Source organism: Arachis duranensis, chromosome 3, assembly GCF_000817695.3.
Source record: "Arachis duranensis cultivar V14167 chromosome 3, aradu.V14167.gnm2.J7QH, whole genome shotgun sequence".
Classification (NCBI taxonomy): domain Eukaryota; kingdom Viridiplantae; phylum Streptophyta; class Magnoliopsida; order Fabales; family Fabaceae; genus Arachis; species Arachis duranensis.
Genome location: NC_029774.3, coordinates 111,485,710 through 111,508,957, shown reverse-complemented (window position 1 = coordinate 111,508,957; position 23,248 = coordinate 111,485,710). Strand labels below are relative to the sequence as shown.

Here is a 23,248-nt window from a genome sequence, read left to right as displayed (position 1 = left end):
ATTCGAATTTGGTAGAAAAATATATGATTGTGAAAAGTTTGGTGTCAAAATCTTAAATTCTGCAATGTTGCAGAATTTTGTGATTTCTGGTTTGTGTGCGCACGCACAGCCTTGTGCGCACGTACACCCCATGAATTTTAAAACCTATGCACAGGCACAGCCTTGTGCGCATGCACACATGGGGACATGGCTTCTGATGAGGGCGCTAGCACGCCCTGTGCGCACACATAACCAATGGAGTTTTACAACCGGTGCGCAGGGACAGCCCTATGCACACGCACATATTGGGAAGGGCATTCTGTTGAGGGCGCTAGCACACTTTTTGAAAATCTCCTTGGGCGTGCGCACGCACACCCTTGTGTGTACGCACATGCCCTAATTTTCAAACTAACTTCTTGTTTTCAACAATTTCACCTTCCCAACAAGCTTGTACACTTCTAAAACACCATTTTAAGATTTTTTGGCTTAACTTTAGATATCAAAACATGGGGAAGGTCCTAGAAGATTTAAATTGGTATTATTTTGAAAAGTTAGAGAATAGAGGCCAAGGTTTCTAGTGTACTGAGGATGAGTCTGGTGGGATGAGAATGAAGAATGATATCTGAATTGTGAAATTGACGAACTAATGAGTTCAGAATGGAAATGTTGAATTGACAATGGTTGAGATGATTCGAGGACTCAAAATGAAATGATGGATCCATGATATACTGAAAATGTTTTCTGAAAACCACTGAATTATTGTTTTATAGTCAAAGTGTTGAGACGCTATGCGCCCGACAGGGATAACGGTTGGATCCCGCCTGTCGAGGTAGCGGCGGCGACGTTAGAACGGTTGTTCATTCCGCTTGCGTTGAGATGTGAGGTCTATCGCAAGAGTATCCCACTTGCATCCCTTCGGATCAATAGAGTGTGCAGGCACAAAATCCTGGACGGTGTTCCGAGCACCATATCTCGGGGGTTCCCAATGATGATTCCGAAGGGCGACATCTCCATGGAGATGTATCGGGTTGGCAGTTGAACCGACAATGTGATATCACAGCCAATAGGACAGGCATTCATCATGTGCATCTTCTATCTATTTGTTTACTTTGTGGTGCGGTATTTTATAACCCACAAACTAATCGGCAAGTGCACCGGGTCATACCAAGTAATACCTTACGTGAGTAAGGGTCTATCTCACGAGGATTGATGGATTAAGCAACAGTTATTGAGTGATAGGCTTAGTTAGGCAAGCAGAAAAGGGTTTTGAGATATTCAAAAGGTTTAAATTCGAAAATATCAGAAGACAGTCATGCAAATAAATAAGTTGAAAATAAAATATTGGAGAAACAGTTAAGGCTTCAGAGTTATCTATTTTCCAGATTGATTTTTCTTACTAACTATTTTAATCATGCAAGATTTAATTCATGGCAAACTATATGTGACTAGACCCTAATTCCTTAGACCTTCCTAGTCTCCTCTAAAATTCATTAACTGCCAATTCCTTGGTCAATTAAATCCAATTAGAAGGTGATGATCAAATTCCAGTTTATATGCCACAAGAATCCTAATTATCCAAAAATAAAGGGATTATATGTCACGTATCCCGTTAAATACAAACAATTAGAAATTCAGGATAATATGTTTTCAAGCTGTTGTTCAAGTATAGAGCTTTTTCAAGTTATACAAGAACTCAATCAGAACATGGGTCATACTTCCGTTCCACCCAAATTCATAAAATAAAGAACGAAAACAATTATTGAAAAACATGAATTAAATTAGAAAGAGCAAACGAATCAATCCATACAAATAGACAGAGCTCCTAACCTTAACAATGGAGGATTAATTGCTCAGGGTTCAGAGAGAAAATAAGGATTGTCAAAATGTACAGAGCTCCAATCTGATGGCATCTAAATTCCTATTTATAACTAATCCTAATAAATTTAAAATCTAATTATCCAAAATTTAAAATAATATCTTTTCCTAAAAATAAGATTTGAATTTAAATTTGAATTTAATTGACAAGTCTTCAGTTGATGGGTGGGGACCACATGTTTTGTCCATTCTGCAGCTTCTAATCTGTGTTTTCTGGGCTGAAAACTGAGTTAAAAAAGCCCAGAAATCGCCCCCAGCATTTTTCTACGTTTTCTGCACGTGGTGCATGTCACGCGTACGCGTCGATGGTCTTTTTCACAAGTCACGCGGACGTGTCACTGTGCAAATCTTCAATTCACGCGTACGCTTCAGTCACGCACACGCGTCGCCATGGATATCTCCAAATCACGCGCACGCGTCAGGCATGCGTATGCGTCGCTCCTTGCTGCCATCTCCTTTTATTCTTGTGCTGCAGAAACTCCATCAAATTCTACCGAATGCTACCTAAAATAAACAAAATTGCAAAAGACATAAAGTAGCATCCATATTGGCTAAAAGATAATTAATTCTTTATTAAATTTAACAAATTAGATGCAAATTCACTAGGAAAACGCATCACTTTACTGACTTGTAATTACTTGCCTAAATGTATAACATGTCTAATTGTATACTCGAATTTCTTGATATATATGCCTATCCTTGTGTTTTACTTGCATTGTAAATAATTGTGCTTTCTACTAGGATTGAGGAAGTTTGGAAGGCGGCGGCGATGGGATCGCATAGAAGATAGGTTGGTGAAGGTTGTGGAACAGCGAAGATCTTTTATACTAGAAAATTCCTTAAGTTAGATTTCCCCTTAAGTTATGTTAAGGTTTTAAGTTATGTTGTGGTTTTAATTGATGTTTTACTATTTTAGTGATGCCTTAAGCTTGTATCTTGTGATGGATATGAAGTTCTAGGATTGCTTTTGGTATCCTGGAGTCTTATATCTTACTTCACTGGGCATTGTTACCATACTGAGAACCTCAAATTCTCATATCATATTTTTGTTGTTGTTTTTTAGATGCAGGTCGCAACCCACCTCGGCGAGTTGCTTTGGTGGTGACAAAGCGGAAGATCTCTATCTGTTTTGGAGTCTTTTTGCTTATTTTGTATTTATCTCTCATATTTTGTATTTACTTTTGCCTAGAGGCTTATCTTTGAGAGAAAAACTTGTATAAACTGTTTTTAAACTTCAGATTTCTGTATGGTTTGTATATAGCTAGTCGGCTTAAACTCTGCGAGCCGTGGCTAGATCATTACATTATTATACTCTTATCTTTTTTTATATTATTGATAAACTCCAATTTTGTGGTTTATCTTATACTTATTTTGGGGAATTTTATCACCTTTTCCCACATTTAATCAATGAAATAGCATGGTTTTGTAATTCTCCCTTGATTTGTGATTAAGTGTAAAAGCATGCTTTTTAGGCCCTTAAATTGGTAATTTTAATTCACCTTTGATTCCACTAGATGCCTTGATGTGTTTGTTAGTGAATTCAGGTTGAAAAGGCTAGGAATGGATCAAAGGAGTGAAGGGAAAATCATGCAAAGTGGAGAACTCATGGAAAATAAAGGATTTGGAGTGCACCAATCGACGCGCACGCGCAACAGACGCGCACGCGTGCACTACGCGTACACGTGGATAGCAAAATGCCAAGCGATGTATACGCGTGACCCATGCGTACGCGTTGATGCTCGCACATGACCTCATTAAAGTGAAAACGCTAGGGGCGATTTCTGAGCTTCTCAGGCCCAAATCCAATTGATTCCAGAGGCTATTTCATGCAGAATTGAAGATTGGACAAGGGGGAGAACTTAGTGTAGTTATGATGAGCTTTTAGTTAGTTTTCTAAAGAGAGAAGCTCCCTCTTCTCTCTAAAATTAGGTTAGGATTAGGTTAAATTCTCTTAGATCTAGGTCTCAATCTATTGTTTCATCTTGTTCCCTTTACAATTTCTTGCTTCTACACTTTCATTCTCATAATTTGTAGTGTTAATTTCTCCTTTATGTCTCTTTTATGGATGAACTCATGTTGGGTTTAGATTTCCCTTAATGCAATTTTATGTTTTATGCCTCTTTTATTGATGATTGGAGTTGTTATTGTTATTCCCTTGAAATTGGTAGTTGTAGAATTTATCTTTCCTTGCAATTTATTATGCGTCCCTTTTATGCCTTCCAAGTGTTTGACAAAATATTTGGTTGGGCTTTAGAGTAGATCTTTGAGCATTCTTTGCTTGGAAAGAGTAATTAGGTAATCTTGAGTCATCAATACCCAACTTATGTTGGTGATCTAGAGTTGTTAGCTAATATTGTTTCCATTGACGCTAATCTTTTGCTAATTCAATTAGTAAGTTGACTATGACTTTTGGATTGAGATTAGCTAGTCTTATTAGACTTCCTTCGAGTGTGAAGATAATATTGTACCTTCTTCTATCGTCGGGAATGACGTAATAAAATAAATTTTTGTTAATCATTGTTATGATTGAATGACTTGGATGGAAAGCCTATATTCTCAATTCTTGCCATGATTGTCTCTCTTATCACTTGCTTTATCTAGTTACTTGATTTACTTTTCTTGTCACTTAATTTTCTTGCCAATTATAAAATCAAACCCCTCGTTTCTTTATAGCCAATAATTGACCACTTTATTGCAATTCCTTGTGAGACGACCCGAGGTTTAAATACTTTGGTTAATTTTTATTTGGGGTTTGTACTTGTGACAATCAAATTTTGATTGAGGATTGTTATTTGTTGGTTTAGAACTATACTATCAACGAGAATCCATTTGTGAAATTCTACACCGACGCAACTACAATTTCTCTTCATCAAATATACCTATATCTTGTACATTAAGCTTGTAGCTTCGTGAGTAAGCTCTGCGCTTTTCAAATCCTATTTTAAGCTATATCCTTCATCGGGCTTCTAGATTATATCAAATCTTTCCATATATTATATGTATGAGCTTAGGATTGTCGTAACCTTTGATTAAGTTTTGCTTTACGAAGCGAGGTAAGGCTTAGGGTAATTAGGGTGTTACAGAGAGAGAGAGGGGGGAAGAGGGAGATGTCGCGCACCACCATCGCCCTTTTTGCTCCTGTGCTAGCACATCTACGAGCGGGCATGGTGGAGACGGCGTCAATGCAAACAGATCGGACGGTAGAGTCAGAGTCATGTAGGCGACTTATATAGCTTGCTGTTTGCAGCGAGCTTTGCCTCGCTGCTCCTCACTCACTCACCATTTCTCCTTGCCGCTCACCACTACAACTCGTGTGCTCCCCATTGTTTCATGCTACCCGCCTCTGCTCCTCACCACTCGCCACTTGTCGCTCACATCTTTGTCGTTTTACGGTTTTTTCCTTCTGCTTATGCTTCTGCTCGTTTCACTTCTACTCCATTTTACTTCTAAATTAGGGTTGCAATTCTATTTTTTTATTTTGTTGATTTTTTTATATTTGAAATGCATAATTGTTTCTATCGTTGGTCTCTCATCTTGGTACTGGTTTCTATTTCTGTTTCTTGTTTATTACATTTTTTCCTTGCTGTGTCTTGTTGCTGCTGTAGTTGGTGTTTCTTGTTTATTCCTTACTTTTATTTTAAAACTTTCATTGTTGTTACTGACACTGTGAAAACTACTGGTGCTGATGATGCTTTATTTTCTTAATGAAAATTTTATTTAAATTTATTTTAGTGTCTATAAAAGCAAAAGCATAAATTTTGGATGATAAAAAAAAGAAGAGAAACTGGGTGTTTTAGTGAGGATTGTTGGAGAAGGGTTGTTAGAGAAGGGTATTTTGGTCTGAAAGATGATTTTAAAACCAAGTTGAACTTTAGGGTCGAATTCAAATACAAAAAAAAGGGTTGGAAACGAATAAAATTTTCGGCCTAAACTCTAAAGACCAAAATCGTACTTAACCATATAATATAATTCAACCTACAAGAAACTTTTAGTGAAAAGATATAGAGTACTAACTAATGTTAATTTAAATATAAGACAAAAATAAAAAAAATTAAGAATAAATTTTCATTCCGGTCTCAAGCAGTCATCATCCACCTAAGAAAATGGTCTTTGCACCCCTTGTAATTGGTTGAAAAATGGTGGAGTGTTGACGTGTCAGTGGAAGAATTTTATTCCTCTAAAATTGGGACAAATCGACTCCTACAGAGAACCCAAAGTCCCAGGAAAATACACAGATCCTAGCCATGTACCTCAAATTCTGCTTGTTCGACACCAAATGCAGCAATGGCATATCGGGCGGGGGCTTTCGTAGATGATCATGGAGTGCTCCTTATCCTTTTTCGGTGTCTCGGATTGCAAGTGGCGTCGATACTTGAAGTTCCAATGTGTCTAGGATCGATGTCGTTCCAATTGAAGGCGATGAGAGGGGCGTATAACTCGCTTGTCTTGCCGAGCAAAGGCTCGTGGGCCGGTCCGTATGGTCCTTCTCGAAGAAAAGGACCTTGGAGTTGATCCCGTACACAAAAATCGACGAGGCCCAAACGACAACGGGTTGTTCACTGTCTTGCATGCTTCTAGAAGGTTCACGAATCGACGACGTGTATAAACGTGCGTTCCAATGAATCCCGTGTCACCGGTGACAAGGATGACGAGACCAAAAGGGAAGACACGACGCACCAACCTGCTCACGTGCTTCTCCCAATTGGAGTCACCCCAGAAGGTGCTAGAGGAATTGAAAGAGTTATCGCCGATTTCTCTATTTAATGTATAACAATTTTTTTGGTTTTTGTTTCTTCAGTATGAATGGCGTGTGAACCACTAAATTTAGTTGAGACATTTTTACAAACGTTTTAATTGTACATTTTTGCTAGTTTTATTGTTGTTGAAGAGGGTGAGGACTTTGACGGAAGATTTGCAAATCTCCCAGAGGCAGAGGTAGTCATTGGAGGTGGACCGCTTGAATAATTTTCAATTGTTGAAAAGCATTTAATCCCTCATCCAAATGATTAGAGACTGAAACAGATATTTACTCATAAATTAATCCCTTAGTATTTATAAATTTTAAAAAAAATTTATAATTTATTTATAAAAAACATAATATGAAATTAAAAATAATATAAAAATACATCTATCTCATTTTAAGACTAAACTATTTCAAAATTTAGGTGTTTGTATTAATAAAATCAAGAAGTTTGGGACTCTCTGGGAGATGAGAACCTCTTTTCTCACTTCCATGCCATTTAAATGTGAGTATTTGGCTGTCTTTGTTTCTCTTTTGGATAATCTCTACTAATAGATTTTTTTTAAAAATAAATTAAAAAATATTATTTTTAAAAATAAATTATTTTAATTTTAATTTTTGGAGTGTATTTTTTTTTTGTTTAAAATGAGTTCGCCAAACCTAGGGGTGGTAATGGGTAGGGTTTGGATTCGACCCTCCCCTATTTGCGGATTGAGAATATTCCAATCCTAACCCTATCCACTCTTAACCCGCGGGTATCCGATCCTACTCGCGAGTTACAAAAAAGATACAATATTATTATGTAACTTGATGATAATTTAAAATAGAACTGATTTTTATATAAAAAATACTAAATGATCAATTAAGGATTTTCTTTTAGTGACCAAGGATCTTTTGCATTTAGTGAGAGGTCTTTAATTCAACATCCACTTAAAACGTATTTTTATATAAGTATATGACATATACATATATAGAGTGCGGGTTGGTTGGGTAGGGTTGAAGCTCAACCCGCACCCTACCCTATCCGCTGCGGATCGGGTTGGCAACCCTACCCGACCGGATGGGGTTGGGTTGGGTACTCGCGGATAGGTTACATATTGCTACCCCTAACTGTACCCTGACGAATTTCTATAATTTTATAATCCAAATTCTCCCTAAAACCTAATTGAGAATGAAACTCAAGTTTTTAAACTATTATCATTGTCTCTAAAAGTACATGTACACAAAAATACATAGACAACTAGTATGATTTTTTTAACATTGCTGGCGGCAATGAGAACTATTATCATCGTTTTTAGAAATACACAGATACACACATGAATACGCCATATTTGACAAGGATTTTTTTTCTATTATAAATTAAAAAATCATTATTTTCCTAGAAAAATACGACTCATTCATGTGTACTCGTATATTTTTATGTACTCTGTAAACAATAATAATGATTGCCATTACCATAATGAAGTTTAAGAATTTGAGTCAGTCAGTTATTTATGAGAATTCGAAGTGAAGTCTGCCGAAAATGCAGTTAACTTCATAATCGCCAGAAGTGAGGCGAACTCTATTAATATTATGAAGTTGTTTTTGAAAATAATATTTTTTTTATTTAAAAAAAAATCCCTCCACGGATATCTATTTGGCTATTTTGATAGCTTTTCCTTTAATCTCTAATAAGAATGTTAAGTTTGGATATTTTTCACACACAGATTTATCAAACCACCTTTTGTCAAATCTAGACAAAGTTGTTGTACTGATAATAGTAGATAAGCTATCCATATATTAAATAAAAATAAGAATTATTTTTCACATACAAGCGTTTTTACTATATAAGTCATACAAGTTATTTATATTCACGCACTTTACGTTTTTTTCTATGTCTCTTCGTAATTTTTTTCCCTCGTTATCGTTGTCATCAATACCACCTCTTCCTCCTCCTCCTCTTTCTCCTTCTTTTTTCATTGGAATTTATTCTCCTCTTTTCTTTTTCTCTTTATCCTCTATCATCAATTATCTCATTATTGAAAATAATAAATAATTCAGGTTTAAATTGTCAATTGAACTAGAACAAAATTTATTATTGTTTTGAATCCAATCAAGTGGTTGAGGTGTGGTTCAATTCAGAAGAAAAAATATAGCATTAGAGAAAATATTTTTCTGTATTTGCAGTAAATTTGGGTGTAGCACGAAGATATTAAGGTGTAACATGAATATATTTGGGTGTATTTTAAGAATTTTTGGGTGTATTTTTATCATGATAAGTTTTGTATAATTCAAAACTCTTCCTTTTCCTCCTCCTCATCTTCTACTGCTTCTTCTTTTTTTTTTTCATCATCATCACCATCTTCTTCTTCTTTTTTTATTCATCTTTTTCTTTTTATTTTACCTTCTCAAGTTTCTTTTTGTTTTAATCTCTTGAGAAAAAGCAAATAAGTCCCTGACCTTTTGTCCTACGGACATTTTCGTCCTTGACTATTGACCTTCACAAAATTTGGACGGATGAGTCCCTCCGTCCAAATGCCTCCATCAGACTCAACGGAAAAGTCTGACATGGCTCCCATTCTGATGACCTGGCGTCACGGGTTGACACATAGACTGATGAGTGGAAGGCTACTTTCAAAAATTGGACAAATAAGTCCCTCAACCTAAAAACTACACCATTTTGTATTTGGTCCTAATCCTTAAATTGATTGCGTTTCTTTGTGTATGCTGGCGGTGAGGAGCTCTACCTGCTAATGGAGCATCATCAATGTCAAGAAGAAGCTTCAACAGAGTAAGACAAGAAAATTCAGCTTCAAGCTTAGTTCCTTGTGTTGTGCATGCCGGAGACCCAAAGGACGGTGTCGCCCCGAGGTGCTTCTGTGGAGTTTATGCAATAATGTATATGTCGAGGACGGTTAGCAATCCGAATAGAATCTTCTTGGGTTGCCCATTCTGTAAGGTAAGATAAAAAATTTGAGGGATTTGTTCTGAAATGGTTTTAGATAGTATATACAAATGAAACACTTCATTATTAGGGAAGCTTCTAGCCGCAAGGCTAAGAGAGTCTTCACTGAACATCCCTTGTGAGGTTACTTTGAGAATACGGAGGTTGGTAAGTTCTCCTAAACTGTTCAAGAAACTATAGCTAAAGTTAAGTTCATCAGGATTATACTACATCATTATATTTATCTGGGGAATCTTTGAAGGAAATTCACGTGCCTTTAATGTCAATTTCTTAAAGTCCACTAGTTTTAGTTTTTCTAGATTTTAAGGTGATGCAAGCCTTGTAATAGTTCATGCTCTGTACAATTACTTTTGGCATTCCACTCTATTCCCAATTTTCTTTTGTGAATGGTATTCTTGAAGAAACCGTTGAAAAACGAAATGGTGAAATGCCTTATGTATGTATGGCCTTAACAGATTTTTGGTTTGTGTTGCACATGGCTCGTTTCGTTCATTCATTAATATTAATGTTTGTTATTCAGCGCGTCACCTGCTTGTTGAGAAAAGTTTCCCAGGAGCTTGAGCGCCGCATGTCAGCTCAAGCAGAACATTCAAGAACTGTATGGCAAATACACTTATTACTACTTTGACTTGTTTTTCTTTCTGCATTGATTTCATCATATCACTTTCTTTCCCTGTCCTGTGCCATCAACAAAGCAATCTTTTCAAGGTTCGTGAAAAAAAGTATCAATCCAGGATTAGAGCACTTGAGGCAAAAAAGCACTTAAATTAAAATGCTCACGATTAGAAGTAGAGGCTATGGAAGCTAAAGCAGAAATAGAACAGAAAGCTAAAGTATATGAGCAGCAATTAGAAGAATGGCGCAATTAGAGTCTTGTTATGTTTCAAAAAATAACGAGTGAAACATGAAAAAGAACCAGATGCTAAATGTTGTAAATTTTCAATCTAGTAACCTAGAGGTACGCTTACAAATGTGTTGATGTCAAATATGATATTCACAATGCTAAGCATTATAATCTTGTGTGCAAATTTTTTGAAATCTTGCAGAAAATGAAATTATCTTGGGAGTCCATTAAGCAAGATGTTATACAAGAGCAAAAGGTTTATGCAGAGGAGTGTAATCAATTAGGTATGTTCTATTGTTCCCATGCCATGTTAGTGCTCACTCTTCCTATTTTATTTTACACTTTGGTTAACAACAAGCTGTTAATCATTTTATTTTAAACAGTTTAGGTGTAAATCTTAAATCACTGGCGCATGCAGCCGAGAACTATCAGGTTGTTGTGGCTGAAAATCGAAAATTGTTCAATGAAATCCAAAAATTAAAAGGTGCCATTATCTTTGCTACTTTTATTCGGGATCATCCAATGTAGGTGAATAGGGAATTCACATAATTTCTTTCCTTTTGGATGCAGGAAACATCAGAGTGTATTGTCGCATTAAACCATTTACTGCTGGGGTCAAAGAAAAATAATCCATTATAGAACACATTGGAGAAGATAATTTGGTTGTGGCAAATCCCTCTAAGCAAGGGAATTTCGTTCTGATTCTATAAGATGAAAACTATTGTTAGACTGGTCTAACCGGAGCAACTAGCGAGAATCTCGGTGATAATTATCAGGCTCTGAATGATCATATATATGCACATATATTTAAAAGAAGACGCAAATAATATATATTTTGATTTGTTGTGCGAGTGTTGTTTTCTTGATTTGCACACACGCGAAATGACCGTAGTTTTTAGGTTGAGGGACTTATTTGTCCAATTTTCGAAAGTATCTTTCCACTCATCAGTTCATGTGTCAACCTGTGACGCCAGGTCATCAGAACGAGAGTCACGTTAGACTTTTTCGTTGGGTCTGACGGAAGCATTTAGATGGAGGGACTCATTCATCCAAGTTTTGTGAAGGTCAGGGATTTAAAAGTATTTTCAAATGGTCAGGGACAAAATGTTCACAGGGCAAAAGGTTAAGGACCTATTTGTCCTTTTCTCTAATCTCTTAACAAGAATAAAAACAAAAAAATCAAACAAAAAAAGAAAAAATACATAATGCTGCAAAATTACTTGGAAGAGGATGAACTTACATTCATTTAACTAAAAGAAAGAAAGAAATAAGAAAAAAAGAAGAAGAAAAAATGCAGCATTAGAGAAAACATTTTTCTGTATTTGCAGCAAATTTGGGTGTAATACAAAAATATTTGAGTGTAACACGAAAATATTTGAATGTATTTTAAGAAGTTTTGGGTGTATTTTTATTCGCATAATTAAAAACTCTCCCTCTTCCTCCTCCTCATCTTCTACTTGCTTCTTCTTCCTCATCTTATTTCATTTTCTTATAATTCTTCTTGGGAGAAAAAATCAAATAAAGGAGAACAAAAAAACACACAATGTTACAAAAATGAATAAAAAGAGGAGGAAGAAAAAAATACAGCAACAACAACAGTAATAGAAAAACAACGATGAAGATAAAACACGCGAAAAAAAAGAGAAGAAACGCAAAGAAGAAGGAGAAGAAGAAGGAAGAAGAGGAGGAGAATGAGGAACGCGAAGAAGAAGAAGAAGCGTCTTCCATAATGGTGAATGAGAGCGCGCTTTGGAAACGGTTGAGTGACGCGCATGTTATCATGCTCCAGTGGATGAATGTAATTTTTGTTAGACTTGACCCAACTTGTAAAACTGTAAGCCAAAAAGACTTTTATGTGTAGCATAGCTCTAAAAATAAACGCGATGCGAAATATTCACATATTTCCATCGATTACATTCATTACTCGATCAGAATGTAATATACTAATACATGATGATGATCAATGACTATATTCACAAACACTACACATTATGAAGATAGCATGAATTAACCTGCTCTATATATGGCACAACAACCTCCACCTAGGAATTTTTCTTTTCTTTTTTCAGTATGATAAAATACCGAAACCTCTTGATCTTGGAAGACGAGTACAATCTGCAGGTGCCCAACCAATTAAGTGCTTCTCATTGTCGAATACCATCACTTTGTCTTGCATGGATATGTCTGCATATATAAACAAACAACATCTTTATAATTAATGATATAACATCAAATCCCAAAAACGTTAACACGAAATTAATTATTTCCTACCTCCAATTATGTTGAGATCTCCCAACCCTACTTCAGAGCCATTCAGAATTCCCAGGCAAACATTTCCCATGTTCTGCCACCATAACAATTCGTTAGTCCATTGCCTTTACTATGATATATTCATCTAGGTTGCTTAAGGTTACAGGTTAGAACTCACTGATAGTATCAGATAACCTTCAAGAGGGATCTCAAACAGAGTTTTAACTTTTCCAGCATTGCTAAAAGTAAGCGCCAGCGGCTTAAAGTATCTCTTCACTTCACGTATGCTCTGGAAAGGTTTTTTACCACGCCAGCATATTGGTAAGGTTTGATCATCAGCTGCTACACTTATGGGTACTTTGTGCAATTCCTTCTTCAACTGCATTTCCAAGTTGAACAAAATGACCCTTCTTAACTAACATTTCCAAATTGGTATGATACTAGTGATGAATGCTTTAGAAATTACCCAAGAAATGAGAGCTTTGTAAGCCTTGGAGTTGAAGTAAGTGTAAGAACTGCCAGTGTCGAAAAGAACAGTTAGGCTTCCAGAACGACTCTTCTTTCCTCCAAAAGCAAGTTCAGCTGGCCCTGCTGAGTAATGTTTTCTGAGACACAGGATTCAAATCAGAACATGATACAATCAATTATATGAATCATCTGAGTTCTGATAATGGTCTACTTACGAATCTGTGGATGACATTGGAGTCCAGCTCACTCGAAAAGAACCATAGACATTTCCGAAGAAAACATATCCTCCTCCTTGGGAACTTAAGCAGTGTCCAACAACATTTTGCACCAAGCCCTGACCATTCAGCTGTGACACCAAGCTGGTTTTTCCCCTGCCAATCCCAAGTATTCCGTCTAACGGGTGGTAAGAAGGCGAAAAAGTCTGATCATATCCACATCTGCACAAAGGAATCAGAGCATGAACATGCATGGAGGGGGTGGTAGCAAATCAAAGAGTGAATATGACTAACCCAAGTGCCATCCGAACTTTAAGTTGGACATCATTGGTGAAGTTGAGAAGATAGACATCATTGACAAGTGCACCAAGTGTTGAGTACTGATCCGCATAATCAATCTGATAGTCACACTGATCAGGGCTTTCACATTCGTAGTCATCACTCGGCTGCAACGACGCGCATAGGGGATCTTTACACGGCACAAAATCATTGCTGGGCTTGTACAGTGGATGGGGAGTCTGACAAACAAAACAAGTATTCAAGGATAAGATTTTGTTAGCATTTGTTCACATTCTTTGTGTAGAAGAAATCAGTTTCCACGTAATACCTCAGAGCAATGGGAACAAGGGGCATCGCATTGAAGCCATGTGAGGTCACTACCGGTGTCAACATCCAGAAAATAGGACCTTGGTGGCTGCCCAATGCTGAGAGTAACATTATAGAACCTGCAATAATTGTTTCAAGGAAGGATGAGACACAATAATTTCATCTTTCAAAGGATAAACAGCAACCAATCTTGCTAGTGTCGGTGCACCTTTCTTTTTGTTCTTCAAATGGTAATCAAATAAATAAATTTCAAAAGGCAGAGAGAGAGGGCCCAATCACTAAATAAATGAAATATTTCTATTGCGAATCTTGATATGCAAATCTTTTTTTTTTTCTTTTTACATATACATTTCCATACAAAATTGCACACTTTCAAGATTCATAAAAGGTATTGCCTTTTTGTGTGTTTAAGAAAGAAGATTCTATGTAGGTACGTACCCAACAGGATAAACATTGCCGTAAAGTGGGATGATAATGGAGGAACCATGGGCAGCACGGTTGATGATGGAGGGCTGAGCTGGCAGAATAGAGTTCTTTGAAGTCTTTTGTTTGTTGCCAAAACCAAACCATGCTGAGCAAGGACTTGACAGGTTCAAAACCATAACTGTCACAACCAACCATCCCAGCTTCATCTTCATATCCTTCTTTCTTTCAATGTTCTCTGGAGAAAGCTATGATGAGAGAATTCACAAGAGTGGTGGGGGGTTGACTTGACTTGATTCTTGAAGGACTCTGATACGTGCATGAATGAATTGGTTCTTTACTTGGAGTTAGTTGAAAGGAATAGAATAGAGTTCAGTTCCCTTTTGGAGGGGTTTTGGGTTTAAGGAGGGAATGAGATGGTTCTTATTCTTTTCTTTTCTTGCTACAATCAAATCAAATAACTAATTTGTCTTAACTCTTCTTGTTCCCCAGCTTCGTCGAAACTTCTGCCATGCTCCTACCAATCTTATTTTATTTGTCTTCTTTCTTTCAAACTTCAAAATTAAAAGGCAAAGGATTGAAAGAATTTGACCAGCAAAGTAAAAAGACAGATACTATCTAACACAATTACACAGCATCACTTGTTTCCCTTTATATATGATTTATTTTGCATCCCTTATTTTTCATTGGATAATAAGTGCGTATGTGTTTATTTCAATTTGCCTCCCAAAAAAATGGTGAATGGTTCAAAATACTTATTCCAAGAACAACACAAAGAGTGACATGTGGCATTATTATTTGCCATTGGCTTATTATTATTTTCTCTCTCATTTTTGTTAATACTTATATTTGATTCTAATTTCTAAAGCCCCAACTCCTCTCTCTAGAATCTTAATAGTCAAACATATTTAAACATGCTAAAATAGAGTTACCACACTTGCATGATTTAGCATCATTTTATGTCATTTTCATCTTGACAATAGTGGAAGCCGTGGTGATCACTAGCCTAGACCATTATTTTCGCATTTACAATTTATCCAATTCTTCGCTCGACAATCGACATCTTAAAAATTAGAGTCATTAAAAACAGATTCTTTGGATGTCCCTTGTATATGCGTTATTCTAATTCAAGACCATCCAAGCAAAGTAAGAATTATGCGAATAATGTTGCCACTGAAAATGGCCTTCAACAATTTTTCCTTCTCGGGTGTATATGGAGGGAACCTTAAGGATGAATCTGCATCAAAACTTCTATAGAGGACAGACTTCTTATGGCTGAAACTATCAAAAGAGAACTTCCCGTGGTAACATCCCATTCCACTTTCTTCAACTCCTCCAAAAGGCAAACCACGAGTCGCAACCTGCATCGGCGATGCACACATAAACGTCAAGTATGATTATAGTTTTCATGTGTAAAATAATTAAGGGATATCAGAGAATCACTACATGTATGACAGTGTCATTGATGAGCATCCCTCCAGAAGATATATTTTCTACATATGCCTTCTTTAACTGCTCATTGTTTGTAAAGAGATAAGCAGCAAGAGGTTTTGGCTTAGATTTGATTATGCCAAAGCTATCTTCTATGTTTTCTACCTGCATAAATGGAATATGGCCTAAAGTTGAAGCAATTGTCAAGGAATATATATATTATGGTAATATGGCCTTATATATTATCCTTGCCAACAAGTACTCACAGTGATGATTGGCATTATTGGCCCAAATATCTCCTCTTGCATCACCATTGCATCATCTGGAACATCCAATAAGATAGTTGGTGCAATCTTTCTGTATCCAAGAGTCAAAGAGGGAGAATTAATAATAAGATACAATATCACACTATATATGTGAATCTTAATAATAAAGAATATGAGAATGCCACTCACAGTTTCATCTCATCCCTCTGACCTCCAAAAACAATTTTGTCAGATACTTTATCTTCATCCAAGAGCTTCACCAGCCGGGAAAACTGGGTCGGGGACACAATACGAGACATGTCTTTTGATTCCATCAGATCTTCGCCAAAGAATTGCTTCAACTCTTCTTTCAAAGCATTTATCTGTTGTGTGCACAAACTTATCAAGAATAATGTAAATATATATGATTTAACTGCTCACATAAGTTCTTAAAATCTAACCAGTTTTGGAGCAAATTCTTTTCTTGTGATGATATAATCAACAGAAATGCATGCTTGTCCACTATTGCATGCCCACTTTCCACCTATTATCCTCCTAGCAGTAACCTGAGATTTTAATTCAATGATTATTACATCAAAAAAAAAAAAAGTTACTTGGATGTGTAAATAATGAGCTTAGGATGGAGATGTCCTTAACTTGTAGATTGACATCTGAATCAACAACAGCTGGACACTTTCCACCGAGTTCCAGAATCACAGGTGTAAGGTGCTTTGCAGCAGCAGCCATGACAATGCGACCGACCCTAGCACTACCTGTGTAAAGTATCTTATCCCACTTCTGTTCCAAGAGTGCAGTTGTTTCAGGAATAGCCCCTTCAACTACTCTTATTGCAGAGTTATCTAGATAACCTTCAATCAAATTTGCAAGTACTGATGAAGTTGCCGGAGCAATTTCTGATGGTTTCAAGACCACTGCGTTACCCGCTGATATGGCTCCAATGACAGGATCCATTGATAACACTAAACACAGGAGGTAATTAAGAACTCATCATTGTGAAGGGAACGATAAGTAGAAGTTGCAAAGTCACTGCACTAGATAGTGTAAGGATTCCAAGAAATTTATGAGAAAATTGAGAACTCATTAGATAATAAAACTTTAAACATGATAAATATGCAAATGTATGATAGACTTCTCTATATGTGCAAACCTTCAACAACATTGATAACAACACAAGTACGGAAAAGTTGTATCTGATAGAAACAAATGCTGTTTAGATATGGCAAATATCTGAAAAAGAAGACAACTTTACATACAGAAAGGGAAGTTCCATGTGGAGATGACCAACACAGCTCCCAATGGTTCTGACACAATCTCTGCTGATGATGGTAATGTGGTGAATGAAGTTTTGACCTGAATGGGAAAAAAGATTGTGCTATTAATGTCAATCTATATAATGTGGCACAATCCTCTTCTGTTAAGTAAGTAATTATTACCTTTTCCGGCTTCATCCAGTGTTTCAGTTCTTGAAGTGCTTCACTACATGATGATTTTGCCTGGGAAACCTGCATTAATAAGCACCACGATATAATTCGAAGTGACCGCAATGAATGTAAGTCTGAGCCTGAGGTGAATCTTCAGACAAATGGAAAAACTCAATGCCATCATGACAAAAGGAAGCAGAGGAAAAACAATACAGTTGTATGGAGATATTTTTCTTCAAAGCACTGGTTAAAAAGAGAAAATCATGAAGCAGAAAATGAAAGTAGGAAATTGTAGACCTCAGATATATATCCTTCCAATCCTGGTTTAGAAAGGTCTTTATTAAGAGCATCAAGAATTTCCTTCTCCTTCTCTTCTAGCATCTTGACTATGCCTTCCAACTGTGAAATTCGCCACTCATAGCTCTTTGTCTTCCCTGAATTAAAGGTCTTTCTGAGATCTTTGAGAAGCAAAGAAGCCTTCTCTCCATCAAATGTTTCCTTTTCTTGTAGTTCCGGCACAACAGATAGCGTTGCAGAACATCTTCACAACACAAACCACATAATCCATGCAAGAAAGACACGTCAGAGTTGAGCAATACAAACCAAAGCAGCATGAGAATATGACTAGAGAGAGAGAGAGAGAGAGAGAGGTGTTTACGTGTATGAAGAGAAAAGAACACATCGAGAGTGGAAGTGAAGTTGCTTGCCAAAGCACTTGGTGGTTAAATGTTGAGAGAAGGGTCTGCTTCCAACTGGGGCACTGCTAACCCAACACGAGGAACCTTCAGCAACATATCTTTGTTACAAGAACAGGTTTGAACTTGCTAAGTAAATAAGGTCATGAATAAAGAAAGAAAGAAAAGGGTGTACCTTGGTGCAAGGAACGATACAAGGAAGAGGCTTTTCATGGTAGAAGGAGAGAGAGGAGGAGAAAGAGTTACATAAAAATGTACAAGTGGAGTGAGTTCTGAGCCATTAAAAACAGAAGGATAACGTTAGAGAAATCGTGATGACAAGGCAACGGCAGTGTAGAACAACAACAGAAGCACAGAGCCAAAATAAATGGAAACTCTTATGTGAGGTATCTCCGAACAGTTCAAATACGAAAATTGTTTTTATGTGGATCATGCACGTGTAACTTACCTCGTTACTGTTTGGTTCAGTATTGATTATGTGGTTATGAGGAAGATGAAGAGGGACCCCTCATACACTCACAAACCACAACCCAATCCCTCAAAATAAGACGAAATGGAAAGTGATATTTCATTTTGGTTTGGTTCACCTTCACTTCACACACCACAATTAAGTAATGAATCACACTACCAAACAAGATTCAAAGGATCTATTGTGGAAACCAACAATGCTCATTCGTTAACTATGATAATTGATAACTCCACTATATGTCTATGTCAAACTTTGTCCGATATGATTATTCGCTCCATTACCATAAATGCTAGCAGTGTTTCGGTTGGGGAGATATTTAATTCTCTATAATCCATTATCATAATGACTAATGATGATGTATTACAATTACAGCCGAAAACAGAGTATCCGGCCCAATGCTATGCGCCAAATATAGGTACGGCAGGCCACCCTTTGATTTGGATCTCGAATCCTCCCTTTTATGCTCTCTCAACTGATTCCCTTAAATTTCCATGGCTTGTATTTCAATCAATCAAAGAAAGTAAAGCTATAAGTTAATTACAAGACAACGAAAATTTATTTTTCTTCAAATTTATTTTTATTAGTTCTTCAAAATAACTAAACACGATCTCATAGAAAGAAATGTAGCTTTACAAACAACGTTATAGCTATTTTACATTTAATAGTAATAATGATAATGATAATAATCTACTATGAAATAGACCCGGTCATAAATGAATTTCAATTGAAAGGCTCAAGAGAAATGAAAAACAAAACAAGACTCTATAGCGCTGTACTAACTACTAAGTACTAAGGAATCACGTTGTATGGGCACCATGTGTCCGTGAAGCCCATATTGCAAACACAAGAAACCAGAAAACGAACAAGATTGCCCAATAACGTGCAGGTCCGTACTTGATTCTGGTAAGCACAAACTGCAATAACTCGAGTATACAAAACTATCAGGATCCAAGAATCAAAACTCGATCAAATTTCTCAAACAAAATACAATAGAAAGGTGCGTGAAGTACTTACAAAGCGGAAAAAAACAACCACTGTTAAAGCACAAACACCTCCAAGTAGGATGTGAAGACCACTTTTGGCTGTTTTCTGTACAACAATACGATCAACTATAGGTTAGGTTGAATTATGCAGGCTTCTAACCAAAATCAATATGGAAGAAGCAAACAAGTTGTATAATCAGCTTCCAAACACAACCAACACCACTGTATTTTGGAATGAACCTGAACATGGAAAAAACTATATTCAACTAAGACTAAAAAAGCTATGATGTGATTAAGGCTGTCCAGTCCCTTCCTTTGCACATCCAAATCAGTAACTCTCGAAGTTGCCATGAATGGAGCAATTAGTCAGGTTTGGGGCCAGAAGCACAGAATGATAGCATAAAATACAACCTGCTATAAGATTTATGCCTCAATTTTTTTCATTAGAGCCATTTCATAGTTAGCCAGCAAAACTTGTTCTAGGGTAAAGTGGTGCAGCCAGTGCTCCAGAGAGTTAAAAAATGACTTTTCCGAGAAAAGTGACCACCTTACAACACAAACGCTAGTGACATTATTCTTCTTAAGATAGATGTTCACAGAGCACACATATCAAAAGAAAGACACCAAAAAATGAAGCCTACAGATGAATATAAGCAAAAGTCCACATAATTCATATTGATTGATCAAATGATGTGGCTCTAAACATTGGAGCTGAGTAAGTTATCTAAACTCTAAGCTAGACTTAATCTTGAGCTATAAACGAACGATGATTTATTACACTATGAGTAATTAGATCCATTTGATTGTTAATTGTTTGTTAGTTTAATTCTGTGAGGCTTTCTAGTTAGACGCATACACAAACAAGCCCTAAATATGCGTATGGCCAAAGGGAAGAAGACCTTATAAGTGATCAGTATGAGAATACCAGTCCATAACATCAATGTGAGTCCATTATTAATCTCATGTCCTTTATAAAAATGATAACAAATTCCTTGAATAAAATTGCTAGCTAAAGTTTCCAATTTCGTATTAATCTAGCAGATAGAGAGACATGAGAAATAAAGGCAACTCTACAAATTATATGGAAGCAATGACAAACTAGTATCTTTGCTCCATGTTTTAGTGAAATACCATGCTTGCATGACCCCAATGCATGCATCATTATCATGACATTCTGAAATTCAACCCTATAATAATTAATGTAAATGCATAGGTTTTGAGGCCCCATACTTAGGGCAGTTCCAAAATATGCAGACACATTCAGGCAAAAGACATCTAGGCAAGAAATTACCATATAAAGAATTTGGTATGTTTCACCACTTATTGTGATTGGCTTTAAATCTTACGTACCTTTCCAACTCGGGGAGCTATCAGCCACGCAAGGGTGATTGTAAGCAGGCCAGTAGCAAGCAGGATCCCTGTGCCTTCCACGGCCCACTTGGTTGCAGGACTCTGTGCAAGGCCAGCATCTTCAGTAACAAAATTTGAAGGCTGCTCAGAAGCCACCTGTGAAACTGTGTCGGCATTGCTATTGTTGTTTATACTACTGGTATTATGAGGACAAAACCATAATGCAATCTCACTTAGCCGCTGCCTCCGGATAGCAGCCACAGCGTCAGGATCAACGCCAGTATTATTATTCGCATGAACATGAGGACCAGGATCCCCACTGACAGTTCTCTCCCTCAAGGCTTCATATTCCTTCAGAGAACCAACAACCTTGTTGAAGTCAGAGATTCTGATATTATTGGCTATGTGTCCACATATTTCACAAATTGTTGATCCATGATTAATAAACCACTTGAGTGCACAAGCATAGTGTACTAAAGCAAGGTCATTCTTACAACAGCAACCAAGTTCAATCAATGCATCTTGGTGAGACAAACCAATCTCCACATCACTTCTACACATGAAAACCTCCCCATTAGGGCCTACAAATTCCACCATCCCAGATTTGTTTCCAACATTTTTGTTAAAAGACATATTTTTCTGAATTCCCTGGCCTTCTGATCTTACCTCCCCATCTTCCCCATTCCATTTACAAGCTTTGATCACCGGAGTGATGCCCAAAAATTCTAGGGCAGCATCTCCCCTTTTATCAGATTCGGCACATTGGCACACGCGACAACTTGGCAAACCTGTGTCCTTCTCTAAGCTAGGTCGTGACTGAGATTCTAATTCAACAGTCTCAAGACTTGAGTAACCGTCATCACTGCCTTCTTCCTTCGGCGTTGCTGACCCATTTTCTTTGCCCATTGATGAATTGTCGGCGGTGTATTCAGATTCAAGCACAGAATTTGAACTATCAGCTTATTTCCCCATTCTAATTGAAGAAAATTCACTTAATTTACCTCAAAACACTATCTCCTGCACCAAGAATTACCTCAAGAAGAAACCAAACACCACCATTCGAACAGATGCAGAGGAGCAAGTGGAAGCTGCAACGTATAAAATTTAATCTATATCTATGTGAATAACCTGAAGCACAATATTATAAATGCACGTCAATGGAATATGAGCAAATCAAAAACAGCTTCTTTTTTCTTTATCATCTCAGAAGATAAAAAGTAAATTAAATCCCCAAAATTTGATCAGGATGAAAATCAGGCAGCGAATTGGAAAGAAAAAGGGAATGAGGTGATTACTTTACTTGGTGCTACCGCGACTGTTGAGCAGAGGAGAATTGAGATTTGGAATTTGTTTGTAGGAATTGGCTTTTTGTGCTTAACACGTTTTCTTTGGCTTCATATTCATACTCACTCACACTCAGACTCAGAGGACCCTGTGTGGAAGGTTAATTATTATTACCCACCAAACTCTCCCACACTTTACTCTACTCTTCTATTGTCTTCTCACTTTCACAGTCGCATCCGATCCACTCTCTTTCTTCCTTTTTATTACATTTCACCTTTTACTTACTCCTTCCATCTTCTAAAATCAGAATAATAAACACCCTATTAAAAACCCATACCCTTCAAATCACACGTTTCACTATTCCAATTACTCCTGATTTATTTGCACTCGCACTGGCAATCAATTCAATTCAATTTATAAGTTTCAATAAGCTTTTAATTTTTAACCATTTTTAGATAAAAAATTTGACTCTACCTATAATCAAATTGAATGATAATATACAGACTTTATATTAATTACTATTTTCACGAACAGTCAAGCCTTGCTTTGGGAAATTTATTTTCCTCTTTTGAAAAAAATAAAAAGAGGTGTTGCAACATTCATTATTGAGGAATAAACGGAGACAAAGATTTGATTCCCACAATGAAGATAGTTTCCGGAAATGATGCCGACGCTAAGGTGTGCACCCCACATACGCACTGATAATGTAAAGGCACAGAATTCAATTTTGAGGGTAAGAACTAAGAGAGATAAGTAACACTATAACAGAGACACGGGGTTCATCTATAGGATAACATGTGTCCTTAAACTTATCACTAATAAAAAAAAAATTATTTTATAATCTTAATATGAGTTTTAAAGACATATAATTTTTTATTTTTTAAATAATTATTTACACTAATTCATCAAAATTAAATTTTAATTATATAATTTACAGCTAAAATAATTATTTTTATATTAATTCATAAATAATTATCTAAAAAATCATATATAATTGAATGATA

The 23,248-nt window shown here is 36.5% G+C and overlaps 3 protein-coding genes across 7 annotated transcripts; all 3 read right to left on the bottom strand.

The window, feature by feature from the left end:
* Positions 1 to 12,089: 12,089 nt before the first annotated feature.
* Positions 12,090 to 15,076, bottom strand: LOC107480198 (aspartic proteinase Asp1). The gene is made up of 8 exons (XM_016100343.3): positions 14,361 to 15,076; positions 13,924 to 14,041; positions 13,611 to 13,834; positions 13,317 to 13,538; positions 13,100 to 13,238; positions 12,812 to 13,012; positions 12,655 to 12,727; positions 12,090 to 12,567 (listed from the first exon to the last, which is right to left on the bottom strand). Exons 1-8 carry the CDS (start codon positions 14,558 to 14,560, stop codon positions 12,449 to 12,451), a joined length of 1,296 nt encoding a protein of 431 aa, XP_015955829.1. The 5' UTR covers positions 14,561 to 15,076; the 3' UTR covers positions 12,090 to 12,448.
* A 331-nt stretch (positions 15,077 to 15,407) lies between these two features.
* Positions 15,408 to 18,550, bottom strand: LOC107480197 (aldehyde dehydrogenase family 3 member H1). The gene is made up of 11 exons (XM_016100342.3): positions 18,334 to 18,550; positions 18,122 to 18,223; positions 17,761 to 18,004; positions 17,476 to 17,544; positions 17,296 to 17,392; positions 16,679 to 17,001; positions 16,483 to 16,587; positions 16,232 to 16,404; positions 16,043 to 16,133; positions 15,792 to 15,941; positions 15,408 to 15,706 (listed from the first exon to the last, which is right to left on the bottom strand). The coding sequence occupies exons 1-11, from the start codon at positions 18,369 to 18,371 to the stop codon at positions 15,473 to 15,475; spliced, it is 1,626 nt and encodes a 541-aa protein (XP_015955828.1). The 5' UTR covers positions 18,372 to 18,550; the 3' UTR covers positions 15,408 to 15,472.
* A 56-nt stretch (positions 18,551 to 18,606) lies between these two features.
* Positions 18,607 to 22,521, bottom strand: LOC107480199 (uncharacterized). Of its 5 annotated transcripts, none has more exons than XM_016100345.3 (4): positions 22,256 to 22,521; positions 20,961 to 22,088; positions 19,642 to 19,716; positions 18,607 to 19,541 (listed from the first exon to the last, which is right to left on the bottom strand). In XM_016100345.3, exons 2-4 carry the CDS (start codon positions 21,864 to 21,866, stop codon positions 19,425 to 19,427), a joined length of 1,098 nt encoding a protein of 365 aa, XP_015955831.1. In that variant the 5' UTR covers positions 21,867 to 22,088; positions 22,256 to 22,521; the 3' UTR covers positions 18,607 to 19,424. The 5 variants fall into 5 exon arrangements, with proteins under 5 accessions (XP_015955831.1, XP_020994460.1, XP_015955830.1 ...); XM_021138801.2 differs by having other exon boundaries at positions 20,961 to 22,069; XM_016100344.3 differs by having other exon boundaries at positions 20,961 to 22,048.
* Positions 22,522 to 23,248: the final 727 nt, after the last annotated feature.